A 26,945-nucleotide genomic window follows, 5' to 3' on the forward strand; every position below is an offset into this window, starting at 1 on the left:
GGTGCCCTGGTGCCCGTCCCCCTCAAGCCCCCAAGGATGGGGAGGTGAGGTGGCAGGAGCTTCTGTCCCCTACATTCCATGCACCTCTCCCTGTACATAGCATCCCCTCCCCCTCTAGTGTGCCGGGGCCTACAAGGCGTCACTCCCAGCCCCTTGCCCTCTAGGGCACCCTCAGCAAAGGGTCGGGTGGGGACACTCCGAATGGGGTGGTTCCCTTACATGCACCCCACCCCCATGAGCCAGTCCAGCCCTATTGGGGGCTGAGCGGGGGCATCCCCCCCCCCTTGTACATAATACCTGTGGATGTCCCCACCCTGTAGCCACCAGCCCCCTGCTGCTCTCCTTCAATGCCAAACGGCCCCAGCCTAGGGCACAGGCCCCAACCTGTGCTCCTGGGGTCCCCAGCAGCAAACACTGGAAAAGTCTTTTTTTCTCTCTCTCCTCTCTCCCACCCCTTAATTTTAACGTTGTGGTAACTGAGTGTCCCTGCGTGCCTGTGTGTGAGCGTGCGGGGCGGCAGTGCCGTTCCGGAGGCCTGGCCCGACTGGAGTTTTGTGAGGGGGTGAGGGGACCAGAGCAGCGGGACCCGTGTTGGGCGTTGGCCCCTCCCCCCCCCATCCTGGGGCCAGGGACTGCCGGGTAACCAGCTGGGGTCCTGCCCTCTGCCTCCCCTCATTGTTCCCCCCACTCATACCCTTTCACTATGAACGTAAAAGGAAAACCACTTGGCTCCATCTCTCTTCCCCTCCCTTGTGGAGGGGGATTGTGCTGGTTGGGGCAGAGAACTGAGCACCTGAGCCTGGGGCTGGCTCCCCGGGGTCCCTGACTCAGCTGAGAGCCCCCTCCCTGTAACCTCTGAAAGGCCAGTGCCTGCAGTATCTGGGTCCCTGGAGCCTGGGCTGCAGCCTGGGAAGGCTGAGAGGCAGATGGCAGCGCCCACCAGCTCCTCTCCCCGTCCCGCCTCTGTCCCGGGGGCCAGGCTCTACCTGTGTGGTGGTGGTGGTGGGCTGAGTGTCAAGATGTGTGTCATGTACATTTGTATCAAAAATAAATAAGTGACCATGTGCCCTTTCTGATGCTTAGGGAACTGTGGGAGGGACTGGGGAAGTGGCAGACGTGAAACGGAGAAAGACCAACCTGGCAAAAGTATGAAGCAAGTGAAGACCACGACTCTTCCAGCCCCTGTACTTGAGGGAAGGGAAGCCCCTGTCATCTCTTAGAGGAGTCCTGGAAATAACAATGTTTCAGTAAATACCACCACCATCCCCACCACCTGCTCACCCCTGGTGGTGGGAGGGGTCTATCACGCTACTAAACCCCAGTGTCCGAGGCCAGGCTGGCAAGAGGAGACAGGCCAGTGAGTGCCCAACTTGACACTAGAAACCCCCTACCTCAAACACGACCCAAATGGCCTAGGACAGTGCCCTGGGTGGGAGGGACTCTGTGTGGCAGATGCACAAGCTCAACTCCAGGCTCTACTAAAATAATTTAATAAGAAAAACGGAGTTTTTGCAACGGAGGCTGAGACAGCTCCTTTTTCTCTCCTCCCTTTCCCCTTCATCCCTCCCAGCAAACCACACACTAAGGACCAGCCCTTTTACAACGCTTAGGCAGGACTGCGCCATCTGGCCACCAGGGGGCGGCCCTGCGCGCGGTCCACGTGGCGCAGCCTCCCGGCGGGAGGAGGAGCCGGACCTGCCACAGTGGCAGGGCTGGGGCAGGTCACTCGGAGCTGTCCCCATCCGGGCCGCTGTCCGGCGTGGGCGGGAGGAGGGGTCTCCGGCGGGAGCGCTTGACCCGGCGAGGGGGCATCTGCAGCCTCCGCTTCAGCACCGCTAGGGGCAGGGTGGGGAGCTGTCAAGGGCAGGGAAGCCATCGGGAGCGGGGCGGGGCGGGGCAGGTGAGGAGGGGAGCTTCTCACCAGCCACTGTGTCCTGGCTGTCCACTGTGGGCTCCCAGTAGATGCTCTCCCCACGCCTGAAGTTTCGGTGCAGCCGCGTGCAGAGCGTGGCCAGGGTGAGCAGCACCAACAGGAAGGTCAGGGCCATGGCAGCCCAGGCGGCCTCCTCCGTGCGCGGGGTGGGGCCCCGGGCTGCCGGCGGAGGCGCTGCTGCCCGAGCGGCCGGGGAAGCCTGACTTGGACAGGCACAGACCCCTGGGCTGCTTTGCCCTTTGGGCACCTGAGCCTCTAGCCTGGAGCTGACACTGCTTCCAGGCCCCCCAGGCAGCAGTGGGCCAGTGGGCACAGATGGGGCATTATCCCTTGCACCCTGGGGTCCCAACATAGGCTGCTTGGCCTCCATGCTCCGTGGGGAAACAGAGCGGAACCTCAGGGCTGAGGGGGTGGGCTGGAGACCAAGGGCAGCCCGCAGCCCACGCCTCTTGGCACCACTAGGAAAGAGCTGCCTAGGCCCTCTAGATGCCACCTCTATGCCTGGGGGCCTCCAGCTCCGCAGAGTAAAGGCCAAAGCCGTGGCCTAAGAGGAGAAGAGACAGCAGTCACCCTTTCCCTGCCCAGATTACCCAATGACACCACCACCCTGGGCCACCAACCCAATGACCATCAAGCCTGGCCAGCACCCCTCACCTGCACACACCCTCTCCGGCACAGCCTCCCTCTGCCCGGTGTTGGCACCAAGGGATAGGGCCCAGAAAAACTGTCAGAGCGAAACCATGCTTTCTCCTTCTTTTGCTTCCGCCGCCTCCTCCTCTTCAGCCAGTGGGCAGCCCAGGCTGGCTCTACCCATGCCATCTCCAGTGCCACCCCCCATGCTGCCAGTACCAGGGGCTATGAAAGGAGGTAACTGTTAGAGCTAAGACAAAGATGGGGAGCAAGCAAGAGGAGGCCCTGAATTCCCCTTGCCCTGCACGTGGGGCTGCAGCCCCTGCCAGTGCCAGACAACCACCTTTCAGCAGCCACTCACCCGATCCTGGGTGAGGCTGGAGTCAGGGACCAGTAAGGGCTGGGCCATGCAAATGTGGGCCAGGAAGGCAAGCTGGAGCTTCAGCCAGGGGTGGGCACAGGGATGGTAGAGGAAGCTGACATCCTCAGCCTGGAGGAAAGGCATGGAGACATCAAGCCAGGTCCCTCCCTAAGAATCCCAAGTTCTCCCATCCTGGGGAGCCAACTTAAAGGGACTCCCAGGATGGCCAGATGACCCTTCCACCTTCAGGGCTCAGGAAAGGACAAAGGGCCCTGGATACTGGCGTGCACCCCCTCTTGCCTCTGAGCATTCCTTTCATCCCTCCTCTCCATGCACTGCCACCCCTCAAAGCTCACAACTTCTGTGACAGCATGCGTGGTTAACCCTGCCAGACTCACACCACACTCTTTAGCTGTATTTCTCTGGACCTGCCATGGTGGCTCTACAGGTTCCCAGTCTAGACTGTAAGCACCCCCCCAAATAGAGACCAGCTCTTCTATGTATTGCCCCATCTATATATTCAATCTCATCTCCCCAACGCATCCAAATACAGGGCACAAAGGCAGCAGGTGCACAATCTCAGGATGGAAACGCTTCATCAATTATTAATTATTCTTTGATTGAGCTGACCTAACGCTCAGCACTTGTGCCAGATGCTGTAGGAGATGCCAAAAGAGAACTCCTGGACTCCGCTTGCAGGGAATGCAAAGGAAACTCAGGGGAACAGAACTAATGCAAATGAAAGCGCAAACTAATAAAACTCAAAGTGATTAGTTGTTAAATTACAAGAGACAGGTTATAAGCATTACACAAATTTGGAGAAGGTGATGAATAAATAAGGGCTAATATGATCAGGCAAGGTCTCAAGGGAGAGCTGACTCCTGTGCTGGGTTTTGAAGATGGATGGGGATGGATGGCGGGAGGGCAGGGAGCTGCCCCCTTCAAGTCAGGATACGCCAGGTGTTGAGGGGAATAAGCAGGTGCAAAAGTACAGGGGTGGGAATAAGCCTCGAACTCATATGTGTGGTGAGCAGACCAACAAAACGAGAGGAACCAAAGATGTGGGGAGGTTGGATGAGGTTTACTTAACGAGGTAGAGCCTGAAAAACTAGACAGGGGAGTATGGCCATGATAAGGGGAGAAATAAGGAGCCACTGGTTTCTGAACAGTGGAATGAAAGGGCTGTTTGGGAAAAGGAATCAGGTGGGTGGCATGAGCTCTTTTGGCCTGGAGCTATTACAAGGATCAAAAAAAATAGATATTTCAGAAGGAAAACCAAAGGGACAGAGAAGCTATCCAACCACTGGCAATGAAAATAGGCAGCCACACAAGGTGAACCCACAGTTTGGTTGGTAACCTGAGGTACACACACTCCTTACAGCTTCCTATTTTCCAAAGTGCTGTCCCACACTATTTGTTAACTCCTCATGGGGAGGGACGTTACTAATAACCTCTCTAACAGAAAAATGAGGCCCAGAGAAGTCAGGAGACTTCCAAAGTCACACAGCAGAGCTGGAGCACAGGTTGTTTTTTCCTACTACCCTCAGAGTTTCCCTTGCAGCCTCCTGCCCACACAGCCAGCTACTCAACAGGATGCCTGACAAGCACTGCAGAGGACCAAGGCCTGTGGCTCACTGTCCTGGGACTAAGAACATTGCCTCTTACTGGGGGGAGTGGTAAAGAATGGAGCTGGTGAGCAGAAAAGGTGGAGAAAGCCTGCGAGGAGCTCGCTGTTTCCAGTGCAGACACTGAGGATGCCTCCTGCTTGTACTTACCTGCCGTGGACTCACCCGTGTGTAGGTCACTCTTGGCGACACCTATACAGGGGGAGAGAAGAGAGCTTAGAGCCCATGGGGGACTCTGGGGGGGTGGGGGTGGGGAGAGAACAGCAGGCCCGTGCCGTCACGTTGGAATGGAGACGTTGGTGGCTTGAGGGCCGGAGGAACCGGCAGAGGTGCTCAGAGGGTGGCTGTGGAAGGTGCCGCGAGGCCAGGGCGGGACTGGGCTGCCCCTTCACACTCCTTTCTCCCACCGCCCTCCAGGCACCCACCTGTGGGGGCAGAGGCCATAGGCCCTCGGGACAACGGGCTCCCGCCTCCTCCGCCGGCTCAGCCACCACCTGTGGGTTCAAGGCGCAGAAGAGCTGGGGCGTTTGGCCTCGGCGCGGGCTCTGCCCTCTCCCTCCCAGGCCCAGCCCTCCAAGGGGAGAACTCCTAGTCCCCTCTCCGCGCACCACTCCTTCCAGCACGAACTTTTGGCAAAGCGCTTTGAGATCCCGGGCCGAAGCCTTCTCGGGAGCGGGTCGCCTTACCTCACTGGGACCCAGGAGCCCCGCCAGGGCCGCCAGGAGCAGCAGTTGGGGCGGAGGCGGAGGAGGCGCCATCCCGGCCCGCCCCAGCACTGCCCGCAGCCCAGCAAGCCAGGGAGCGCGCGCCGCCTGGCCCTGCCCCCGCGCACCCACGCCGCCCGCGTGCCCACGTAGACCCCGGGCTCGCGCGCGCCGTCCCGCCCCGACCCCAGACCGCGCGCCGCGACTCTCCAGGCTCGCGCGCCCCTCCCCTCGCCTCGCCTCGCCCCGCCCCAGTGCCCGCCCACAGCCCGGGACAGTGCGCGCAAGCGTCTTCAACCCCAAGCCGGAAAAAATTGTTCGGAAGCCCGTCTTCTGCGCGCAGCGCTGCGAGGCAGGCGGGACCACCTCCTTCGCCCGGGCACTCGTCTCAGCGGGTCTCCGCGGCCTGCAGGGCGCAGCTGCAGCTCCTGGGTGGATCTTGGAGCGGGGAGGAGGGCGGGAATTGGGATTCCACTGTGAACTGGGTGGCGCAGGAGGGGAGACGGGTCCGCTCCTTCGGCAAACCCGCTTCAGACTTATCAATGTGACCTGCATCTAGAAGAGGGACCGAAGACTGAAGTCCGAGCTGCAGAAGGAAGAGGGTCCCCACTCTAGAGCTACACCTTCATCCCATCCCACTCTTGCCCTCGCAAATAGCGCCCGAACCCGGAGGAGTCTCCAAGGTCTCCACGCTCCCCAGACCCAGAAGTCCCAGGAAGCTGGAGCCGGGCTGGGGGCTGCTTTCTTGCCCACGTCCGCCTCCGCTTTCGTAATTAGCCCAGCGAGGACAAGCAGATGCCCAAGGAGACTTTGGTCACCGTGAGGTGGAGTCACAGGCCTCGCCCCCAGCAGGGAGCGCTGGCCAGACGTCACCTGCAGCGGGTGCCCGCTCTGCCGCCCTCTCCCCGGTGCCCTTCTCCTTGGCCCGGCTCAGGATTTTGAGGAAAGACGGGAAAGTGGGTGGAGGATGAGAGTTGAAATGCCCAGCCCAAAACTTTGAAATAGAGCAAGACTGTCTCCCACATAGCTGTGACTTGCAAGGGGTATTTCTTACCCTTCCCCCATTCCCCGGTAATTGCCAGTTATTGAGCTGATGAAGGGACTGCCATCTATCCCCTGCCACGGCCGGGTCGCGGGGTGATAGGCATCCCCCTCCAAGGGCACCTGAGTGCGTCTTTTCCTCCAGCCTATTCTCGGAGGTTTGGGGCTGTTTCTTTTGGGGAAGTCCTTCCTGGGGAGCGGTGGTGAGGATTTCCTCTACCTGAAGCCAGGTTCCAGGGGAGCCCCACGCTCCCGGGGTATCGGCACAGCGCACTAATGCAGGCAAGGGAACGAGCATTCCCCGGCACTCCAGCCTCCCGCTGCTAACCCGCGGTCGGGGCACGACGCCGGCCCTGGCCCTTGCTGGCCCTGAGCCGGACCCCCGCCCGGCCGGGTTATTGCGCAGTTGCGGGTGCCCGCGGGGCCGAGACAAACACCGAGGTCAGAGAGCACAGCCGAGCCTGGCGACGGAGGTGCGGGTGGTGGCTCCGGCTGCACTGCAGCCGCCCCGCGGAAGCCCGGGAGCCCGCGCCGGGAGCTGCGGTTTATTCACTTCTCCCTTTTGCTACTTCTCAACAGCGGCCCCTGAGGGCGCAGCGACGCAGGTCTCGCCGGTAGCTGCACACCCTACACACCAGGCGGGACGGAGGGGTGGGGGCAGAGGATTCTGAGACTCATCCCCGTCCCCCAAGCCTCGGTCTCCAAGTCTCCCCACTTTTCTGCCCCCCACACCCCACTCCTCGGCTTGCTGCCCTCCCCGCTCCCTTCCGTCTCGCCGGCGCGTCCTCGCTCCCTCCCCGTGGCCTCCGCTCCTTTCACCTCTTGCTCCTGCTTGTCGCAATCACTGTACAAAGGGCCGTGGGCGGGAGTGGGGGGCGGGTGAGGGGAGCCGGGACCGAACTGGCTGTCTCTGCGGGGCCGCGACCAATCCGGAGTGCACCCCCTCCCTCCCCGCGGGAGGGCCCTGGGCAGCTGCCGCGGCCCGGCGGAGCCGCGGCCACAGCGGGGAGCTCGCCAAGGGGACCTCCCCGCCGCTGCCGCCCGCCGGGGGCTCTCCGGCCTCGCCATGCCGCCGTGGGGCGCCGCCCTCGCCCTGCTCCTGGCCGCGCTCGCCCTGCTTGGCCTGCTCGCCGCGCTGCTGCGGCGCCCCGGGAGGCGCGCCGTCGGAGCGAGGACCCTGCCGGGGGCGCAGGGCCAAGACCACGAGGAGGAGGTGGACGGCGCAGGCCCCGCGGACCAGTTCAGCGACGGGCGTGAGCCTCTGCCCGGCGGGTGCAGGCTCATCTGTAAGCCGTCGGCGCTGGCCCAGTGCCTGCTGCGCGCCTTGCGACGCTCGACAGCGCTGGAGCCGGGCCCGCGCTCCTGGCTCTCCGGGCCCCACCTGCAGACCCTCTGCCATTTCGTGCTGCCGGTGGGGCCGGGGTCCGATCTGGCCCGGGAGTACCTGCAGTTGGCGGACGACGGGCTGGTGGCCCTGGACTGGGTCGTGGGACCTTGCGCCCGGGGCCGCCGGGTCACCAATGCCGGGGGCCTCCCGGCGGTGCTGCTGGTGATTCCCAATGCCTGGGGACGCCTCACCCGCAACGTGCTCGGCCTCTGCCTGCTGGCCCTGGAGCGCGGCTACTACCCGGTCATCTTCCACCGTCGCGGCCACCACGGCTGCCCACTGGTCAGCCCCCGGCTGCAGCCTTTCGGGGACCCGTCTGATCTCAAAGAGGCCATCACTTACATCCGCTTCCGACACCCCGCAGCCCCGCTGTTCGCGGTGAGCGAGGGCTCAGGCTCGGCGCTGCTGCTGTCCTACCTGGGCGAGTGTGGCTCCTCCAGCTACATGACCGGTGCAGCCTGCATCTCGCCGGTGCTATGCTGCCGCGAGTGGTTTGAGGCCGGCCTGCCCTGGCCCTACGAGCGGGGCTTTCTGCTCCACCAGAAGATCGCCCTCAGCAGGTGGGTAACGGCGGCTGCAGACGAGCAGTGGGGGAATAGAGGTTTGGGGCTGAGAAACGGCTCTGCCTGGTTTTGAATCAAACAGGTTTAGAGCAATTTGGGCAAAGTTTTCCTCACACACTTCCTGAAGCGTCCAAACCCTCTAGTCTGGACAGAATCAGGGAAGCAGGTTTAAAAGCCACAGACGGACTCAGCATCATTAGCTAGAGCAGGGACTCCTGACCTGGGGCCCTCTGGCCTCACTCACCTCAGCCCCACCCGTGTCCTAGCAACCTGAGCACCTGCCCCACCCGCCACAAGAGGCAGCACCTGACACGTACATCGCTTAGTCCATAGCTTGTCAAATCAGCAAAGAGGGCTCTGGAAGCAATTGTGACTGGTTATCTGTCCAGAATGTTTCCTCTGAGCCTGGAGGTGACAGGAATCAGAAATTTGGTGGTATTCGATTGATTAAAATTCTTTAGACCTGACAGATGTTTTGCATATTCCCAGGTATATACTCAATATTTAATGCAAAAATTTAAGAGTATTTAAACATTTTTTTTAATCTCCAAAAAGAAAAGAATCTACCACCAGGGTGATGGGAGAATTTTCCACTGAGAAGGCCTGAGTGACATTCCCACAGCAAATAACCAGGCCTCTGCTTACGCTGTTGTTTTCCTAGGAGATGGAAGAACGAGGTCAACGACATGATGGCAGCAGTGTGGTGTGGCAGAAAGACCTGGGATGTGGGGTCAGACCCACCTGGGTTCAAATCCTGAATTTCCAGCAAGTTAGCTAACCCCTTTGAGCCTCACTTCCCTCTTCAGTTAAATGGAGTTTATAATAACCACTTCCCAAGGTGGTTATAAGCATGAAATAAGATAATGAAAGTAAGGGGCCTGGCACCAATACATGGTGACAATTTGTGATTTCTCTTTCTTTCCTTGCCCTATTTTGCCTCCTGTTCTAAGAAGGTCAACCCTGAGCTCAGCAACAGCCCATGTGCTACCATGGCAACCCAGAGCCGCTGGAACAGTCCAGGGGCAAGGTACTCTCACATGGCTTAACTGCCAGTTTCCATCCCCAAATGACCACCCTCAGTACTGACCCTGGGCACCAGCTGGAGGATAAGGTAAGGGAAGTGGAGAGGAAACCTGGGCCTTTAGGAACTGCCCTGCCCATGGAATTTTGGGATTGCCAACTTGGGGCAAGCCTTTGAATGTTTGCAGGAAACACCTATCCAAATTCAGCTGGCTAAGGCTGAATTAATCCAAATAAAGGACTGAGCTGCCCATCCTGGCCTCCTGGTCAGGGTGCCAGGCCCTCTCCAGGGAGGTGGAAACAGCAAAGATGTCCCTCTTTCCCAGAGCAGTTGCTCTCAGGCTCCCATTTGGGGCCTCACCCAATTAATTACACTCCCAGTCACTTCCTCCGCCACTCAGTCCTCTCTAGGAATACCTGCCCCACTGATCAAGGACACACTCATTTGTCATCAGCTGGATAGTATATTATCTTTTAAAAAAGCAAACAAACTAATACAACTTAAAGTAAGATGTTAATGTTGGGGGATGTCACTTGCTGGTTTGGATAGTCTGAGCCACTGAGTTCTTCCAAGAGAGGTTCAGGAGGTGACATTTCATAGCAGGTTCCCTACAGAGGGTCTGAAGATGAGGTCTGGAGGAGAGCTGTTGCAATAACTCAGCAGCTGTAAAGTCAAATGCTGCCCCAGGGCTGGGGAGGTAATGCCATGAATGACTGTCCTGGTAGAAACTGTAACACAGGAAGGAGGGAGGAAATACCCTGATTGTTGCCATGCCAGCCCATGTCGCCAGATCTCCCCAATCCCCTCGAGAAGCCAGATAGATGCATTTTACGTGAAATCTCCTGATTTTAAATGATGGCAATGACATGGAAGTTTTTTAATACATTATATGGCCAAAGAAAGCCTTTGTGGTCAGAATCTGGCCTGTGGGCTGCCACTCTGTAACTTCTGCTGTCAATTTATTTTCCAGTTCTTTCCTCTCTTTCCTTCCTTCCCCATTCAACTTCTTTCTGCCAGGTACGCCACAGCCCTGGAGGACACAGTGGACACTGGAAAACTGTTCAGGAGCCGCTCCCTGCGAGAGTTTGAAGAGACCCTCTTCTGCCACACCAAGAGCTTCCCCATCAGCTGGGACACCTACTGGGACCACAACGACCCCCTCCGGGATGTGGACGAGGCAGCCGTACCTGTGCTATGCATCTGTAGCGCCGATGATCCTGTGTGTGGGCCCCCAAACCACTTTCTGCCAACTGAACTCTTTCACAGCAACCCCTACTTCTTCCTCCTGCTCAGCCGCCATGGAGGCCACTGTGGCTTCCTGCGCCAGGAGCCCTTGCCAGCCTGGAGCCACGAGGTCATCTTGGAGTACTTCCGGGCCTTGACTGAGTTCTTCCGAATGGAGGAGAGGATGAAAGGGCTGAGCAGGCGCCGAGTTTCGTTCCTAGGGGGCCGGCGTCGCTGGGGAACCCTGCCAAAGCGGGAGGCCTCTCCCTCTTCCAACCTGGAGGAGATCTTTAGCTGGAAGAGATCGTATACAAGGTGAGACCTGACCCAAGAACCCGCCAGCCCTGCGAGGAAGAAAGAGCTGGGCACGGCTGAGTCCTGAAAAGGCATTGAGGACTGAATGGGGCAGGCAGCTTCAGCTCTTTGCCCCTGATTCAGCCCCTTCTCTCTTAAACTGGTCTGTGGAAAGAGATGGAACTTCAGCAAGCTAGCGTTCATTAGCCCCTGAGCAGAACTCCTGCCCAGGCCCTGCTCTACACATGCCAGCTCATCCTGGTTCAGCAGCTGGGCATTCCCTGTCACTGTCCCCTGTCACCGACTTCATAAGCCAAAGAATATCTCCATGTATGTCCCTGGACTCAAGAGAAAATGCTCGCTCACAGCAAAGATACAAAGGAGATGAGTTTTGTGAGCCATTGGGCAGGTCTGTGCCACATAAATAATCAGCTCTGTGACGCTGGTTCTCAAGCTGGAGCCACTTGATGTAGTGAGGACAGGATGTTTGTGTCTTGATGCTACTTCCCTCGTTTTTTTCTGCGGCTGTGGCGCTCTGCTGACTTCATGTGGTGGCAGACGTGGAAGTGGCTCACAGAGCTAACGCGTCTTGCGTTGACTGTGAGATAGGCCCAGAGGCAATAAGTGCTGTGCTGAGACTGGGTTGGGGAGGGCAACCAGCTAGACAGCGTGAACGCCTGCGTCTGGAATACCAAGGGCCAGTCTTTCGGTTGAGTTCTGCAAGTCCTGACTGGGAGTGGGGCTGATCTGGGGCTTCAGCCTAGGACCTCAAGGCTCACTAGAGAGATCCCAAGGATGATTTTAGGAAGAGGAAATCCTCGCAGGGTCTGCTTGACCATGGCTCAAGGAGCCAGGCTCTCAGACATTCTAGCTGCTCCCTCCAGTACCACTTCGGGGGATTACTCCAGAGAGTTCTAGCGAGAGGTGTTTTTCTCCTGAGATGTGGGCTTTCTCTAAGTGGTAAAAGTATAAACCTCATATCTTAGGTGTTTTTTTGGTTAGTTGCCCTCTTTTCTGACACTACTACTAGCCTTTCCCTCTCCAGACCCTGGAGAGACATCTGGGACCAGAGAAAGCAAACAAAATTTCCAAGAGATTGGCTAGAACTGACTCAGTGATTTATGAATATTTCACATTACCATGCTTTTTCTGCTCAGTTATTCAAAAGGCCATCCATGTAGATGCAGGAAAAGCTTCCTCCTGGATCTGACCACTCAGTGACTGATAGGCTCTTTGGTTTTATGAGGACTAATGCTTAAGATCAGAGTAAAATAAGGCATTGTACAGATTGACCCACACCTTGGTTTGGATTAGGCCATTAAGCAATACAATAGGACATCCAGTTCCTCCCAGAAAATCTTTGCCCTGAAATTTTAATTGGTCATCAAGAAAGAAGGCACCTGTTTTGACAGGAAGCTCCATACTGGCCTCACAAATAGCAAAGCAATTTGAAGAAGGAGAGATGTTTACCAAAAGCCATATCCTAAGGCTTGGTATGAGGAATTTCTGGGGCCATGATTTTAGGTTTGGATAATTTTAGCCCATCCTGTTCCTCTGGATCAAATAAAAAGAAACTCTGAACTATCCAAGAATCTAAACTGAAATGCAGACAACATTCAATTGTCTAAGGCACATTATCCTGTCATGAAAAAATTCCCTCCCTCCTTTCCCCACTTCTTGTTCCTTCTCCTCTATGTTCCTCATCTAACATTCTCTCACCATTTCTGAGCAGGAGAGATAATAAGGAAGTGAACCCTAAAGAAGCTGTTCTACTTCTGGTTAATGCCTGGGTATAAGGCTTGGCAAAGAAGAATTACTGACATCTGGCCAGCCCCCTCCCCCAGCATCTGGTACAGTGGGGATTTCAGCTTATTAGGTTTTGCAGTCCCATATGCAGGACCCTATAATCATTCAGAACTCACTGCAAAATGGGGAGCAGTCCAGTGGTTTTTAACCACCCCCACCCTCACCCCCCAGGATTAAAGGGCCCCTAAGGGCTAAAATCCAGATTGTTTCTCTAGGCCAGATACCACGGGACTCTGGTTAAGATAATAGCTTTGGGAGAAATCATGGTTCCTTTTTTACAGGAAAGCCAGCTTGTGGGGTGGGGTGGGGGAGGAGATATATATATATATATTTAAAAAAATTTTTTTTTCCAGTTATAGTCTTAAAGCTCTGTGAACAGCAGAACAGCCCTTGTCCCTTGGATCCCCTTGGATCCACAGCCCTAATGACCTAAACCCTAAAGTATTTCTCCTCCATGCCCCTGTGCCAGAGGTACTCATAGCCATTCTCAGGAAGCTACCTCTCTCTCATCTTCTCATCACCATTTGGTGACATCACTGCTTTTCAAGCCATTTTTGCCAAGAAAGCGTAGTTCCTGTTCAAGCAGGTCTGGGTGACCCTGTCCTTCAGTCTAACGATGAAGGAATCACCCAAATTGGCTCTGCTTTGGTTAATAGCTAATTATATGAAACCAGATGGAGGAACCCCAGACACACATTCTGAGAGAAGGCATGGCCCTAAAAACGAAGTGACAAATTATGAGTTTGGGGAAGCAAGAAACAAACAACAAAACAAACAAAACCCAAAGAAGTACCACTGAGTTGGGAGTTTTCCAGGTAGCAAGTCTTTAGCAATCCTCTCAGGTCTCATTCACTTGCTTGCCTCCCTTTTGGTCTCTTCATTATTTATAAACACCTTCAAATGGTAAAGGGGGAAAAGAAAACACAATCCAATTACAATAAAGGAGGCATAATCTCAGACCTGAGTTATCTGTCTCCACCCACTGGATCAGAATGCAGGAAGCAGACAACTGCTTCTCAAGGTTTTCTTGAGTCCTACTAAGTTCTGACCTCTGATACCAAAGACTGTGCTAAGCTGTAACTTAATTCTCTTAAAGATTTAGTATTTTATGTATTTATGCATAGGTTTCCAAGGTGGCTTGGCCAGAGATGACAATAAAAAAACATAGCACCAAATCCTCATTTTGAGATGTCATCTCTGTTTTGAGTGAAGATATCCTTGCTAAGACTTGAGTACTGTTAGAAAAGAGGTCTTGACACAGGAAGTGTCATCTTAGCTTTATATATAACCTCAAAACCACCCCAGAGTCAGAAGTTGCTCTGTACTCATCTTCCACCCAGACTGCAGGATCCTTTGTCAGTCAGTCACCCTCAGTAATGCCATGGTTTCTTCCTTTAGAAATGAACTTTAGTATAAAGTTCCCACCCTGCTTAAACAGGCAGAGATGCTTGGCCACTTTGGCAGAACTTGCCAATGATACCAATGATCCTACAGCCAAGCCACAAAAGATGGCATCAGAAACTGTTTTCCCTAGTTATGACAGTTTGTAGAGTTAAGATTAAGAAGTTATGCCTAGGGAGTGTCCAAGTGCCCAGGGATGGAACGAATGCCTTAGGAAGCAGAAGGTCCCACATCATTGGTGGTATACACAAGCTAGACTGCTCCTAGGCACATATCATGGAGGGGACATGTGCTGAGAAATAAGGGTGGCCTACATTAGATATAAGGTCTCTTCTCAACTGAGAGTCGGTGACTGGAAATAATGCTAACGAGCTCAGTGGGCTGTAAAGACTTCTGGTTGGTTTATGGGCTTGAGGATCAGATCATAGACCTGATCCAAATTCTGGGAGTTGGGAGATGACATAAAGGTTTTAATGAAAATAACCCTACCAAAGTGACCAGAGGATGTTTTAAGACATCTAATAATTATGCTTTGAAGTATCCAGGAAGAGCTAAAAGTTTAGAGGAAAAGTAGAATTTCATTAAAACAAAAAAGATATTAACACTTAAAAAACAAATGTCTCTGGCTCCTCCAGCCTTCCTGTGTAATAAGGTATCTTGCTCTAGTGTCTATCACTAGTGAGACTGAAGAAAAAATTCTCTCAGCTTGTTTGCCTCTGAATAATAAATTGCAGTCTCCCTGCAACAATGGAATGTCATTCTTTTTTAAATCTCCACAAACAAATGTGCTGTTTGTCTTCTTCTTAAGTCCTCTATGTACTGAGCTGTGCTCACCTACCTGTGGAGTTAACGGAGCCTCACTGCACATTCTCTATTTGCTGGTTGTTGCTTCACTTCTATAGATCTAGGCTTGTGTCCCCTAACATTAACCAGCGGAACCTCTGTTTAATCAACAACCAGGCCTCCTGCTCTGGGCTAATAATTTCCCAGGAGGCTCAAAATTCCCTGATCATCAGTGGTACCTACACAGAGATATCTTCCAGTGGGCAATTAGTAATTTGTGTGTTGGATAGAACACTGAAATAGTTTGGAGATGTGGGTTCTAGTTTCTACTTCATTTGTGACTCATATGAGTTTGGGCAAGTTATGAGTTGTTCCATATGAAAAGACTGAGACTGTGAATAGGCCTTAATTAAGGTCTGTTAGGCTATGATGAAATAGTAAAAGCAGATGGATCCCATTCTTCAAGCCCATTTAATTCCTCAACCAGAGCTCAAAGACCTCTATAATGAGGTGGCATCTGCTTTCAGATCAGAGTCTATATTCTGATTCTTGTAAGGCCAAGGATTTCCAGTTATTAATTCCACTGCAAAGTTGGGAAGGGCCTGGAAGAGCAGCACCTTTGAGGCTTACAAACTGGGTGCTGGGTTGCCCAATTGAGGACAAACTCTCCCCACCCCCTTCCCAAACACACACACACACACACACACACACACACACACACACACACGTGCTCTCTCTCTCAGATAACCATGTTATGGCTAATAGGTTATACATTGGTTCATTTGTTCCAGCCAAAAGCTATCTGCTTTCCTGTTTCTTGTAAGTGATGGTCAGAAAGGATGTGACTTTTAAGATCTCAGTTAGCAGTGATGGGGCTAAAGACCAGAACCCTAAACCACTGCTCTTTATGCCATACTTTGCCTTTTCCTAGTCAATCACTGGCTAAGATGACAGTAAATAATGCTCATTTTAAACTCCATAATGTAAAGGGTGTTAACAAAAGGAGAATTTGTCTTCAGAGCTGCTGCACAACTCTTGTGGCAGAGCCAACATGAATCTATAAATGGCACCCCTAAAGTTATTACACAGCCTGCAATAAACAACACCCTCAGCAGCCTTGTCTCCCTCCTATCCGTAAGAACAAGTATCTGAAAGTATAATTAAAGTCACTAATTGCCTAGGACATATATAGGAAAACCCTGGTTTGGCAGCTGGCATCACTGAGATGTAGATGATAGCACTAACTTATAACCCTGGGGCTGTGGAGCTAGCCAACCACTGTGGTGATTTTTTAATTTATGTTAAAATTTCTTTTATAAAAAAAAATTTCTTTTATAGTCAGGTAGGATAGGCTTTAAACCCTAAGCATAACTCAGAGCATCTCTGATGTGTTTAGTCAATGACAGCATTTGTTTTGGGTTGCTGACATGGTAGAAGCACCTAACTCTCCATCCACTGTAGTTTGAACTGCTCAATTGTGGGGATAAAGCAGAAAGAAATCTTGTTTTTTAAACCCCCTTTTAACTCAACCAAATTCAAGGTGGGATGTTGGGAAATGCTGGAGACAAAACACCTGGAATCAAATCTTGGCTCTGCCACGTAGTTGTTTGACCCAGGCAAATTAAACACTACATAAATGCTAATTAATCTCAAAATAGCTCAGCATCAACATTCTAGGAGTTTAGAAGCTATGTTAAAAAGTTAAAAGTGCCATTTTTCTGATAGTCTTCTATTCAATAAAGTAGGTAATCTCAACTATACTTTTTAAAATGACAACACTTAAAACTATTTTCTAATAGAAAAAAACATATAAACCCCAGCCCAAGAAACTCCTTCCCTCCAAATTAAGCCTTCTGACAAAGTCATTTTAACAGGACTGGATTAGATACTCTACCCCATTCAGGGCTAAAATGTGATGATTTTCAAATCTGGGAAAACGAACCCAGGTGAAACCACCTTGTGAAGCTTTGTACAAGGTCCAAGAACTGCATACATCTATGTGTCCATGTGTCTGGGAGGAACTGTAGTTACACAGACCACAACATATGTCTATATAAAACTTAAGAACCTGCAACAAGCCATTAGAAGCTAAAGTAGAATCATCTCACGTCCACAGCACAGTAGGCTACTTCACTGTCTGGGCACACAGAATTCGAGGCAATTAGTCTAGAGGGTTTTAGTCCACACTAGGGAGCTCATTCTTACCCATATCTTACTCATTTTTGTAACCCCCAACGTACAGCACAGTGCCTGAGATTCAGTAATTACCCAGTAAATAGTCACTGAACTGAAATATACTTTATCTTTATGGGAATACAATTACTTAAAAAAACTGAGCAGACACTCTGTGTACTAAAATTACTTTATTACAGTTGATTTTTTTAAACATTTCCTTTGCTATGATACAAAGGATACTTACAAACAAAATATTACATATGACCTTGTTTTCGCTCTTATGTTCTGACAACTTGGTAACAGCTTTAAATGCACAATCTATACAATTAATACAGGTTATATGTGAACTATAAGGTATGTTGAACCAGAAGAATACTGACAATATACTGTACAATAAGCCTTACCAATTAGTGCTGCGGACCATTTCTACCAAAAGGAAAATGCACATCTGTACAGTCACCTTTACCAGCTGGTGCTGACAGTGAGGGAGAGGCTTCTTCCCCATTGCAACCCTTGATAAGCCTCCCCTGTGGGTGTCTGTTTGGTCCGAAAATTAAGAGGACTGTGTATATTTAAAATTAGTCTCCGGTAAAGTGGCAGAACATCACTTTCAACATGATAATCTCTTGCCAAAAAAATCAGTCCTAGTTTTAAAAGACCACAGGTCCTTTGTCCACCATGAAAACCCTACAGGCTCAAGGGCTTTAGGAGATGAGAAGATGAAGGCTGCCAAAAAAGGAGGCAAGAAACCAAGCCAAAATCTAGGTCTTGCAAAATCATCATTTTTCTTCCCTTCACCAAAGGGAACTAGAAATGTACAAATTCATTGATGAACCTCAATGATAACATATCAGTTAGCTGATAACCCTCATTTTATCTGGACCCCTGACTTGTGGGAATAACTGAAAGAGATTGTGAATAATATATACCACTTTTAGAAAAGAACCTCTTGCTTAGTTAAAATATTCCCTTTAGCCACCAAAGCTGGTCCTGGGCTATTACAGGTGTGCATTCATCTCTCAATGGTCTACTCAGAAATGATAAGGTTACAGCTTTTTTTCTTTTCTTTTTTCTTTTTTTAAATAAAAAAGCAATTGACTGAAGCATTTTTCTTTTTTTAGGTAAATAGCAAAAATAAAAATAAAAACCAACCCTGGCATTTGCACAAATAATGCAAATGGAGCGATATGGCCTTTAAGGTAATGGGTTAGTAGAAAGGAAGAGAAGTGAAGAAAATCCAGAGAAAATGATGTACTGATGTTTCTTTTTAAAAATTTCTACAATACATGTGCAAAAAAATCATGCTGGTTGAGGAAAACAAAAGTAAATGAGTATATAAAACTAAAATCATAAATAATATGTTTGGATGACTGGTAAAAGCAGAAACCAACCTGGGTTACAAAAAGGATTATACATTCAAGATGCTCTTAAACCCAGTGGGATAACTTATGTTAAAACTGTGTTAATAGTTAACGTTAAAAATCTCAAGTTTGTTTTTAAATCTTCACAATACAAGCAAAGCTGTTTTAAAATATACACTATACATATTTCTCATAGTCTCTCCAACCTCATTAATGCGCATTAGGCTATCTTTTTCATGTACTAAAACAAGGGGGTCTTGAAAGCTAAATTGCTCAGAGTAACTCATCCATTATTTAAATGTTTAAGTTTTAAATGGGTTAAAATTTTTAGCAGACTTATATAAATAGGATTTAGCAACACAAGTGTTAATGAAAAAAACTCTAAAGCATTTACAAATTATCAGGTTGAAATAGTCTCGGGAACTTATGTGCACTATACTTCAAAATGTTATTTACATCAGACCATCACTTTTGTAAAAATTTCCCTAAAAAATAAAAAACAAAATAAATTTGGAGAATTAACCCACTCTAACCTAGCAGAGAAGGATCATAAAAGGAGAGGTAAAACAATAACAAAATTATCTCTTAACAGAAATCCCACATATCCCTCTCTACTTGGATTTTGCCCTATGAAACCACCTGCAATTCCTAATAGGCTCATTTATCAAGTGGCAAGATAACGTGGTAAAATACCTTGTCAGATAGATTACTGGCCTCGAGTGGACTTCCTAAAAAAAATTTTCCTACCTGTGTCTCCTGCTTGGATTATTTTAGGACACGTGTATGTTAATTAATTGGAGGGGCACTCTAAGTAGGCACAACTCCCATTTAATGTGGAATAAAAGGTCTGACATAAAATGCTGCTGGGAAGAAGGGGTGGTGGTTTCTTTGATATTATGAAATGCAAGAAAGCACATTTGGAATAGGCACCAAAAAAGAGCTTTCTGGCAACATACCAGGGGCAGCCAACATCTTAATAAACTAAATATACTTGTCTATGACCAAAAAAGGGTTAGAAGGGTTCCAATATTTCCCCCCAGGTTTGTTTGATATGTGCCCAATAGTCACATGGCCAGCTGGAATCTGCAAACATTAAGCAGTTCCATCCTTTTAAATCACATAATTCATTCCATGACCATGTGTAATTTATAGAAACAATAATGTTCATGCTGAGGCAATGTATTTGAGGGCTCAGAAAAAGCAAAATGTGCCACTGAGAGAAACCTGTTCCCATACAACTGGTCTTCATGCTTTCAAGTAGCCCAAATATACCCTTGATGCTAAGCCAAGCCATGCAAAAGCAAAGAGTACACACTTTTCATTAACACTGGTATCTCATTTCTAAACTTCACTGACCTCAGAGTTGCCAAAGAAACATGAGTAATGAAGGCATACAAATGAAGGTTCATGGATTAAAAAAAAATGCAATTCCCTCATCTATGTTTACCAGCTTTAATGACAAAGGAATTGTCAAAGGATTGACAAAGGAATACATGTAATTCTGGAAATAGGAAAATGCTCCAGAAATGGGATCAATGTGCCAGTAATAAGCATAGTTCATTTCATTTGAAAATTCAGCGAGAGCCCAATAAACAATTCCAAGCCATAATGTTATCACCTGCATAATTTACATAAACATTAAAACCCTTGCACTTTATAGACAAAACACACTTCTGTAAACATGGCCACTGGGGGAGGGAGGTTCCCTACCTCATTCATGATTGAGGACATGTAATCATTGTATTAAATAAAATGACTTTGCTTCAAAAGATTTTAAACCTGACCAATGGTTGAGCTTAATTTCTCCCTGTTTAACAACACTGAAGCATTAATTCTAAAAATGTTACCTAGGATGGTTTCAGGGTTAGATGCTAGGACCACAACTGGCAATGACAGCAACTCCTCTCTAGCTGGCACAGACTTATAAACTTTAGTACAAAAACAAAAAAATACAGAAACTAGGTCAATTTGTTAGCTAAATATTTACAGATAATTACATGATTTCTTCACTCACAATTGCTAAAAACTATGAGTGAAAAGGAAACTGTGCAGGTTGAATTACCCGTAATTTAGGGGGAATTCTGGGGTATCAAGATACCCTTTTCATTCATTCACAAGTCTCATCTTCTCTCTACTTTTTCATGGCAAACTACCTACAGATGTCCAGATTAGTATATCCAACGGGCATCCTGTTTCAGAGAGGATTAACCTTTTTCTCTATTTAAAGAAGACTCTCTTGTACATTTAAAAACAAAACAAACCCAACACAATCAAACAGATAAACACACACACACAGACACATACACACACACACAAGCTCTGAAACTTCAAAAAGTTCTGATTGCTGGGTAACAGTTAACAGTGATGGTGACATAGTAAATGGCTCCCCAGTTTTAATTCTCTGCCTTTATTTTCTTTAAAGGATATCTATTTTGGGGTGCGTGAGGGGGAAGTGCAAGTTTAAGAAACCCACAACAGGCAGATAAGGTGCATGCTAATTTACATATTTCTTATGATCTGAAGACTACCATTAGGCCAAATAGATTCTCTTCCCTTGCATGAGTGAAATTTTGGAAATCTGAATATAAACAAGGGAAGAATTAGTTAATGTGACTTTAAAGGGGGCTACCAGAATTCAGTAGAAAATATAAATGCACAATAAAGGAAGAGTTCTCAGCTTCACTTTCTTTTTCTAGACAGTGTTTAATAAAACTTCTTTACAAATTAAGTCACTTCCAATGTAGACTTACTGTAGTGATTTAATAAAAGTGCAGACAACATAACCAGACACACAGCAAAATAGACTTCAATCAGTAGTCCTTGCATACAAGAGGCAAGTCTGCTAAGTGTACAGCACACTCTTCATCCTTTAAGGAATCTGAGGATGGAAAATTTCCAGTTCTTAACAACTAAGAGTAAGTGAGTGCCTTTTAATAGGCAATGCTACAACCTGGTTGGGGGGCATTATCATGATAGATGAGGGAAAACAGAGAATTTGTTTCTCTTTAATAAGGATCTGTATTTTGGTAAGCAGCTCCAAGATGACAGCCCAAGTTTTAGATTTGTTCCTTAGAGAAAGCAGTTTTCTAAGAAATAAGAGCCTCCTCTTCCATCATTATAGGAGATTCACACTTATACACCTTAAATATATTATTTTCTGACTGGAATATACACTAGACACTTCACATTGTGAGCATGGAACAAAACGCAGGGCCATATAAACTACTTAGGAAAGGGTTGCAGTGTTGGGCCAAATCTGTGCTTGAAAAGTAGTGCCTCCGAAGGGGTGGAAGGTGCATGAAGAACTTACTATTAGCAAGCAAGAAGACGCAGCTAAAAGGAGAAAGCCCCTTGCCAATACCAAATCCTTCTCTCCCAGTGGCCATTTCCTGTCGATTTTATAGTTTAGGAGAACCTTAGATGCTTTAGCAGTAATTCCTTTCTTGGATGTTTTGGTCCTTAGCAAAATTTATAATAATTATTATCAATGGAGTAAAAAGGGTAAGAGGATCAATGGCACCACTACTAAGAAATATGCATGGAGTGCACATGAAGATTATGTGTCTTATTGGTTCTTTTTATCTTTGCAGAGGAATCACCACCAGTGTTTTTAGTTTCCATGGTTCATTTCTCTCTGCATCACCTATCTTTCATTGCATCATGACACAAACTCACAGAAACACTAACTGGCTCCTTCCCCAGCACTATTTTACTGCATTGCAACTTATGGTTCCACATTTTACTTAACTTTCTTTCCACCCACTCAAGTGCTAAGAGGAGATTAAAATAGAAAAGATTGCATCTAATGACCACCTTCTCAAAAATATCAACCCAGAGTACTCATTGTTAAGAAACACATGCATTCTTGCCTTAACTGAGGACTAAAATAATGAAACAAAATAACAGAACCTTAAGTGCCCTGATGGAAATGTACAGTATGAATTATATTCATCAATCTATACACACATATAGACACTCATATGTATATACAATATATACATACAAATGGTAATAACTATACCAAAAATGTGCATATTTAACACAGTTTTTAAAAGCCAGTAGATTATGGTATAATACAATTTATTTCCACTAGTGAATGGCACAAATGGAGAAATGCAAAGGAGGTGTTTCAAGTACAATAAAGTCATTTTTCACAGGTGAAAATAAACAGTATTATTCCAGTGTCCAACACAATGTATTCTATAAAAGTTTAAAATGCCATTTAGTTAAAGAAGTAGAAAGCTACTAAAGTCTGCCTTATGGTCTGAAAAAGACACTCATAGCGTTTTCAATTTTTGAAAAGGGGGTGAGGAAAAATAGGTGGGAGTGGGAGAGAGTCAAGGACAGTTTCTTTAGTGTACTGAATGGTGTTTACCCGATGTCTAGGCAGCTGAAAATCATAATGACTATGCTAAAAAGTTCAACTTACCAATAAATCCTTGGCCTAGAGTACGAAGCATATCATATCTGTGGGTGTGGCTTCAAATGCAGGACTACTCATCTCTAGGCACAGAAATGACTAAAAAGAATGGCAGCTCTGAATAAAACTAATAAAAACATATTTTCCAACTAACTTTATCTATATAATGAAAATACTTTGATACTTTAATTCGGGGTTAGAGCTGACTTTAATAAGGGGAAAAATATGTGCAAAAGGAAGGGAACCCCATTAGGAACAATATATTTCAAGGTATGAGGTTTTGCATTTTTCTAATGCTAACTTAAAAAAGGGAGAGACAGTGAACACAAGAAACTTTTACTGCCAAGCTCTGGATACCAGACATAGCATTTACGACTTTCTGATATGCTGGACAAATATCCCATACTTTTAATTTTCTTAAACACATATATATCAAGTGAACACCAACAATGGGGAAGAGGTAGTAGTAATTTGATCAAATGTTGACGTCTGTACACTGATTCAGAAAGTGCCTGCTTCTTTCTTCAGAATCTCTCAAAACCTTTCAAATTTTCCTGCTACAAGCTTTACTCTTTGATAATTCCTACCATGTATGATATTCCTCAGAAGTTAGATCTTGCAAACACACACAAATCAATTAAGTTGAACCATTTTTGCAAACTATATATATTTTAATTAAAATGAACTTAATGGAATAATCCAGGTATAGTCATGGCCTACATGTAAAACTGGTTGCCACACAATTAAATGAGATACAAAGACCTACTGGATAGACATTTGGAGTCAGTATTCAATCACAATTTTACAAGTACATATGATCTGCATGAACTCAATAACTCAATTTGACTAATTTAAGTCCACAAGTGGACTTTAACATGTATTATTGGTAGTATTTTTTATTTTAAAGAGTTTTGTACGTAAAACTGAGCTGCACTCCTATTCCATGCCTCCAGTAGTATAGAGGGGCCAGACCTAATAAGAATTTTTTTAAAGGTATCAAATTCATTATATTTTTGGACATTAACTTTAAAGCTCTCTCCTATCATTTTCCTCCAAATAGGTAAATATCTCAATTTGTTTGAAATACTGTATAATAGGTGAATGCAAAATGATAGAAAATTAAAAGCTCCTTTCATTAGATAGACAAGAAGTACATGTCACGTTCACCTAAAAACTGGTGATCTCAAGCATGGCCAAGAGGACAATGTACCGGAGTGCTACCTGAAACACTGCCTAAAACTGTGTGTGAATTCTACTGTGATCTTGGTTTTTAAAAGATTTACATTAAAATATTAATTTTTCTTCTAGTTACCTTTAAATGAATGCCAGAAACTCCTAAAGGGGAGGATTCATGGAGATTAGACTGACATACCTGGGGAAGACTTAAATTTTGTTGAGAAAGCCAATATTTCAACAATTATAGATTACTGTTTGGTCATTAGCCTGGTCTAGGTGAAGAGTATCATTGAGAGGGACTCAGAAAATTCTACCTTGGAGTCCTCTGACTATTACAAAAAGCAGGATCCAGAGTCAGCAGCAAGGGTTCTTCAAGACAAGGGAGGGGTCAAGACAACTTGTAAGAAACTCTGATTTATCACTGAAAAGAAAGTTTTTTTCCTTCAAGTCATACTCACAGCTTCCTACCCACCTTCAACTCAATTTCCACACTAGCAGTGGAATACCAAGTAACATCTAACTTTCAGCATTGGGTTGATCCTTCATTGCAAAACAAAACAACAAAACAAAACAAAACACGCCCCTCTGTGGGAAAAAAAAAAGTTAGCGTTTGTCAAGAGATTCCCTGACCACTATAACTTACTTTACTTTTTTTTTTAAATTTGCCAAACTTGCTAGTTCCTTTTCAGTAGTACTTTAGCACTGAGGCTAGAGACTTCTGGAAGTGGTGTTTCCTGTTGTGTGATGTTAACATGATGCCAAATGGTCACTAAGTCTCAAGGAACTAGAAGTTTGTAAAGTATTGCAGCAACAAAAACAGCAATTAAAAAAAAAAAGAAAAAAAAAAAGAGGACCTGCACATGCAGCAAAATCTACAGTGGTGATGAGCATTAGTCAGCAGCTGGTAAAGTCATTGGCTCAGTGACTCCTGGTTCACTATGGCAACTAAGCATTTAAATAATTGGCTATTCTACTTGTAAACAGGAAATCCCATAAGCCAAAAGGGGTAATCAAATTATGTCTATGTAGTGTGGTGAGAATTCCAATAGATGGCAGTTTGCAAATATGGCATCATTCAAAACTCTCTGGCATTTGATTTGTATTGGCTCTATGTTCTTTGTTTCTGTACAAAGTAAAAGTACTGTTTGGGGTCTTGGGAGTTATAGAGCTTAGCTAGGATAAGATATCACAGTATAAGCAACAAAATGTCAGGATATAGAGGCTTCATCTCCTCACTATGCTGCTGAACATACCCACCATATGAACTTCCAGGGGTCTCTCTCACCCTTCTGGTCTTCCCCTTTAAAGGCTCACAGGTTCGTTGATGCAATTCCCACACAACTTGTGATCTCCTTACACCTCCCATCTCACCATGCCACAAAAAAGGCACAATTGAATGGACAAAAAAAAACAACAAAAATCACTGACAAATCTATGCAGCATTCAGAAAAAGAACTAAATTGTTTTCTACTCTCTGAAAAAGTCAATGGAACCCTTTAGTGTTCATGGATTTCCACATTCTTTTTCACTCCAAATGAGGCTGAGAAGTCAGACCAATTTAATAAAGAAAATACATTGGTGAGGAGACACAGATGTGTTTCCATAATAACTTGTTTCAGCATATGCTGCCTGCTGTGAGTAGCTTATAAGAATTTGGGGTATGGAGAAAGGCTTTAGATTTTTTCACGACCTTCTTAGGATATAATTGCCCCAAAGGGATGACTCAAGACACATTCCTGCATTCTATTTTTGCAGTGTTCAGAAAATACCCCCTAACTAGCCAATTTCTTGTAACCACATGCTTGAGATGTGTGTGTGTGTGTGTGTGTGTGTGTGTGTGTATGTATATGTATACACACATACATATCTATTCCCCTTTTCAAAATTTCTCCAAAAGTTAAAAAACAAAAACAAAAAAACAAAACCCGGCAGCCAAATACTATGACATCTCAATTAGTAAACACAAAACAGAACGCTTTACAAAAATGAATAAAATATACCATATGCACTCAGCTTCCACACTGTAGTACCCAAGTGAGGAGGCTGCTGTGACGATGTCTGTAGGCAGTTTCTTTTGGCAGACAGCTCCAGCGGAATTGCCACTCTCAATTATTAAGTTATGTATAAGACATGTGTGACCCATTGGATATTTGTGAAGTGACACTCGTGCTTCTGCTCATGCCCTGCTCCGTCCGTCCCCCAGAAGCTGTCCGCCTTAGAGCCTGAGGGCTATTGCGGACTCCCATACTGCTACCTCGAGGTACCCCTTGCATTGGCCCTGAGGGGTGACCCCACGGCTGGGGTCCACCTTGCATTGGATGGCCCCAAGCCTGTGGTGGGCCACCCATGGGATGACCCCAGTGAGGTCCTGGACCCCCAGTAGGATTGTGAGACCAACCAGAAGCTCCTGGGTAGCTGTGGCTGAATGCCTCAGGGGAGAGATTAGAAAGGACCATGTTACTAAAACCTAGTCTCATGCTTTCAGAGTCAAAGGCTTCAATTTCTCTGGCTTGACGTTCCAGCAGGCTGCGTATTCGTTCTGTGCGTTCATTCTGCAAAGCCAACATTTCTTCTTCAATCTGATGGGGGTTAGGAGGAGAGAAGCAAAAAGAAAGCCGATTTATTTTTTAAAATCTACAAACTAAGGAAGTGATCATTACTCAGCTTTGAAGTGAATCATAAAAAAGTTCCCTCTGGCTATTTTATGGCTGTACATTCAAAAACCAAAGAGATGTACTGTAGAAATAATCCATAATTTATATTTCTAAAATGTGTAAAATCAAGTTCTTAAAAGCAAAGGCAATAACCTCTACTGAAATAATAAATCAAGGCAATTATCATCAATGGCTACTAAATCATTAGGTAAAACACTGAATAAAAAAAAAAGTGGGTGAAGGGAAACTAGCTTCATCAGACACAGCAAAATCTCACTCTAATAAAATAAATGTGGGGGACTTTCCTGGTGGTGCAGTGGTTAAGAATCCGCCTGCCAATGCGGGGGACATGGGTTTGATCCTTGGTCCGGGAAGATCCCACATGC

The 26,945-nt window shown here is 47.3% G+C and overlaps 3 protein-coding genes across 15 annotated transcripts in view; 1 reads left to right on the forward strand and 2 right to left on the reverse strand.

Moving 5' to 3' along the window:
- Positions 1–716: 716 nt before the first annotated feature.
- Positions 717–7,062, reverse strand: TP53I13 (tumor protein p53 inducible protein 13). Of its 6 annotated transcripts, XM_022595599.3 has the most exons (8): positions 6,308–7,048; positions 5,236–5,808; positions 4,975–5,043; positions 4,700–4,741; positions 2,925–3,053; positions 2,588–2,788; positions 1,922–2,477; positions 1,475–1,835 (listed from the first exon to the last, which is right to left on the reverse strand). In XM_022595599.3, exons 1-8 carry the CDS (start codon positions 6,590–6,592, stop codon positions 1,723–1,725), a joined length of 1,968 nt encoding a protein of 655 aa, XP_022451307.1. In that variant the 5' UTR covers positions 6,593–7,048; the 3' UTR covers positions 1,475–1,722. The 6 variants fall into 6 exon arrangements, with proteins under 6 accessions (XP_089756085.1, XP_022451307.1, XP_022451306.1 ...); XM_089899959.1 differs by lacking the exon at positions 1,475–1,835 and adding an exon at positions 717–1,227 and having other exon boundaries at positions 4,975–5,808; positions 6,308–7,056; XM_022595598.3 differs by having other exon boundaries at positions 4,975–5,808; positions 6,308–7,052.
- ABHD15 (abhydrolase domain containing 15) lies at positions 5,525–24,776 on the forward strand. The gene is made up of 2 exons (XM_022595610.3): positions 5,525–8,241; positions 10,283–24,776. The coding sequence occupies exons 1-2, from the start codon at positions 7,361–7,363 to the stop codon at positions 10,806–10,808; spliced, it is 1,407 nt and encodes a 468-aa protein (XP_022451318.1). The 5' UTR covers positions 5,525–7,360; the 3' UTR covers positions 10,809–24,776.
- The window catches only part of TAOK1 (TAO kinase 1), a 146,710-nt gene continuing 136,886 nt past the window's right edge, over positions 17,122–26,945 (reverse strand). For 7 of the 8 annotated variants that reach the window (XM_089899951.1, XM_022595590.3, XM_089899949.1 and 4 more), the window contains one exon: positions 17,122–26,484. In XM_089899951.1, coding sequence (XP_089756077.1) covers positions 26,023–26,484 — 462 coding nt within the window. In that variant the 3' untranslated portion in view covers positions 17,122–26,022. The remainder of the gene's footprint in view (positions 26,485–26,945) is intronic. The other variant, XR_016388780.1, reaches the window with a different exon arrangement.

This window comes from Delphinapterus leucas, chromosome 19 (assembly GCF_059928025.1).
Source record: "Delphinapterus leucas isolate spDelLeu-1000000601 "Yukka" chromosome 19, BTC_Dleu_Yukka2, whole genome shotgun sequence".
NCBI lineage: Eukaryota > Metazoa > Chordata > Mammalia > Artiodactyla > Monodontidae > Delphinapterus > Delphinapterus leucas.

What these genes read in the sequence shown, in the direction of transcription:
- TP53I13 (XM_022595598.3), bottom strand. Translation starts at nt 6,592, where the DNA reads ATGCTCGTTCCCTTGCCTGCATTAGTGCGCTGTGCCGATACCCCGGGA. An exon ending in CCAGCCTCACCCAGGATCGG is followed by an intron (nt 2,789 to 2,924) that starts GTGAGTGGCTGC and finishes CTCCTTTCATAG; the next exon opens with CCCCTGGTACTGGCAGCATG. An exon ending in CAGCCAGGACACAGTGGCTG is followed by an intron (nt 1,836 to 1,921) that starts GTGAGAAGCTCC and finishes CCCTGCCCCTAG; the next exon opens with CGGTGCTGAAGCGGAGGCTG.
- ABHD15 (XM_022595610.3), top strand. Translation starts at nt 7,361, where the DNA reads ATGCCGCCGTGGGGCGCCGCCCTCGCCCTGCTCCTGGCCGCGCTCGCC. An exon ending in CAGAAGATCGCCCTCAGCAG is followed by an intron (nt 8,242 to 10,282) that starts GTGGGTAACGGC and finishes TCTTTCTGCCAG; the next exon opens with GTACGCCACAGCCCTGGAGG.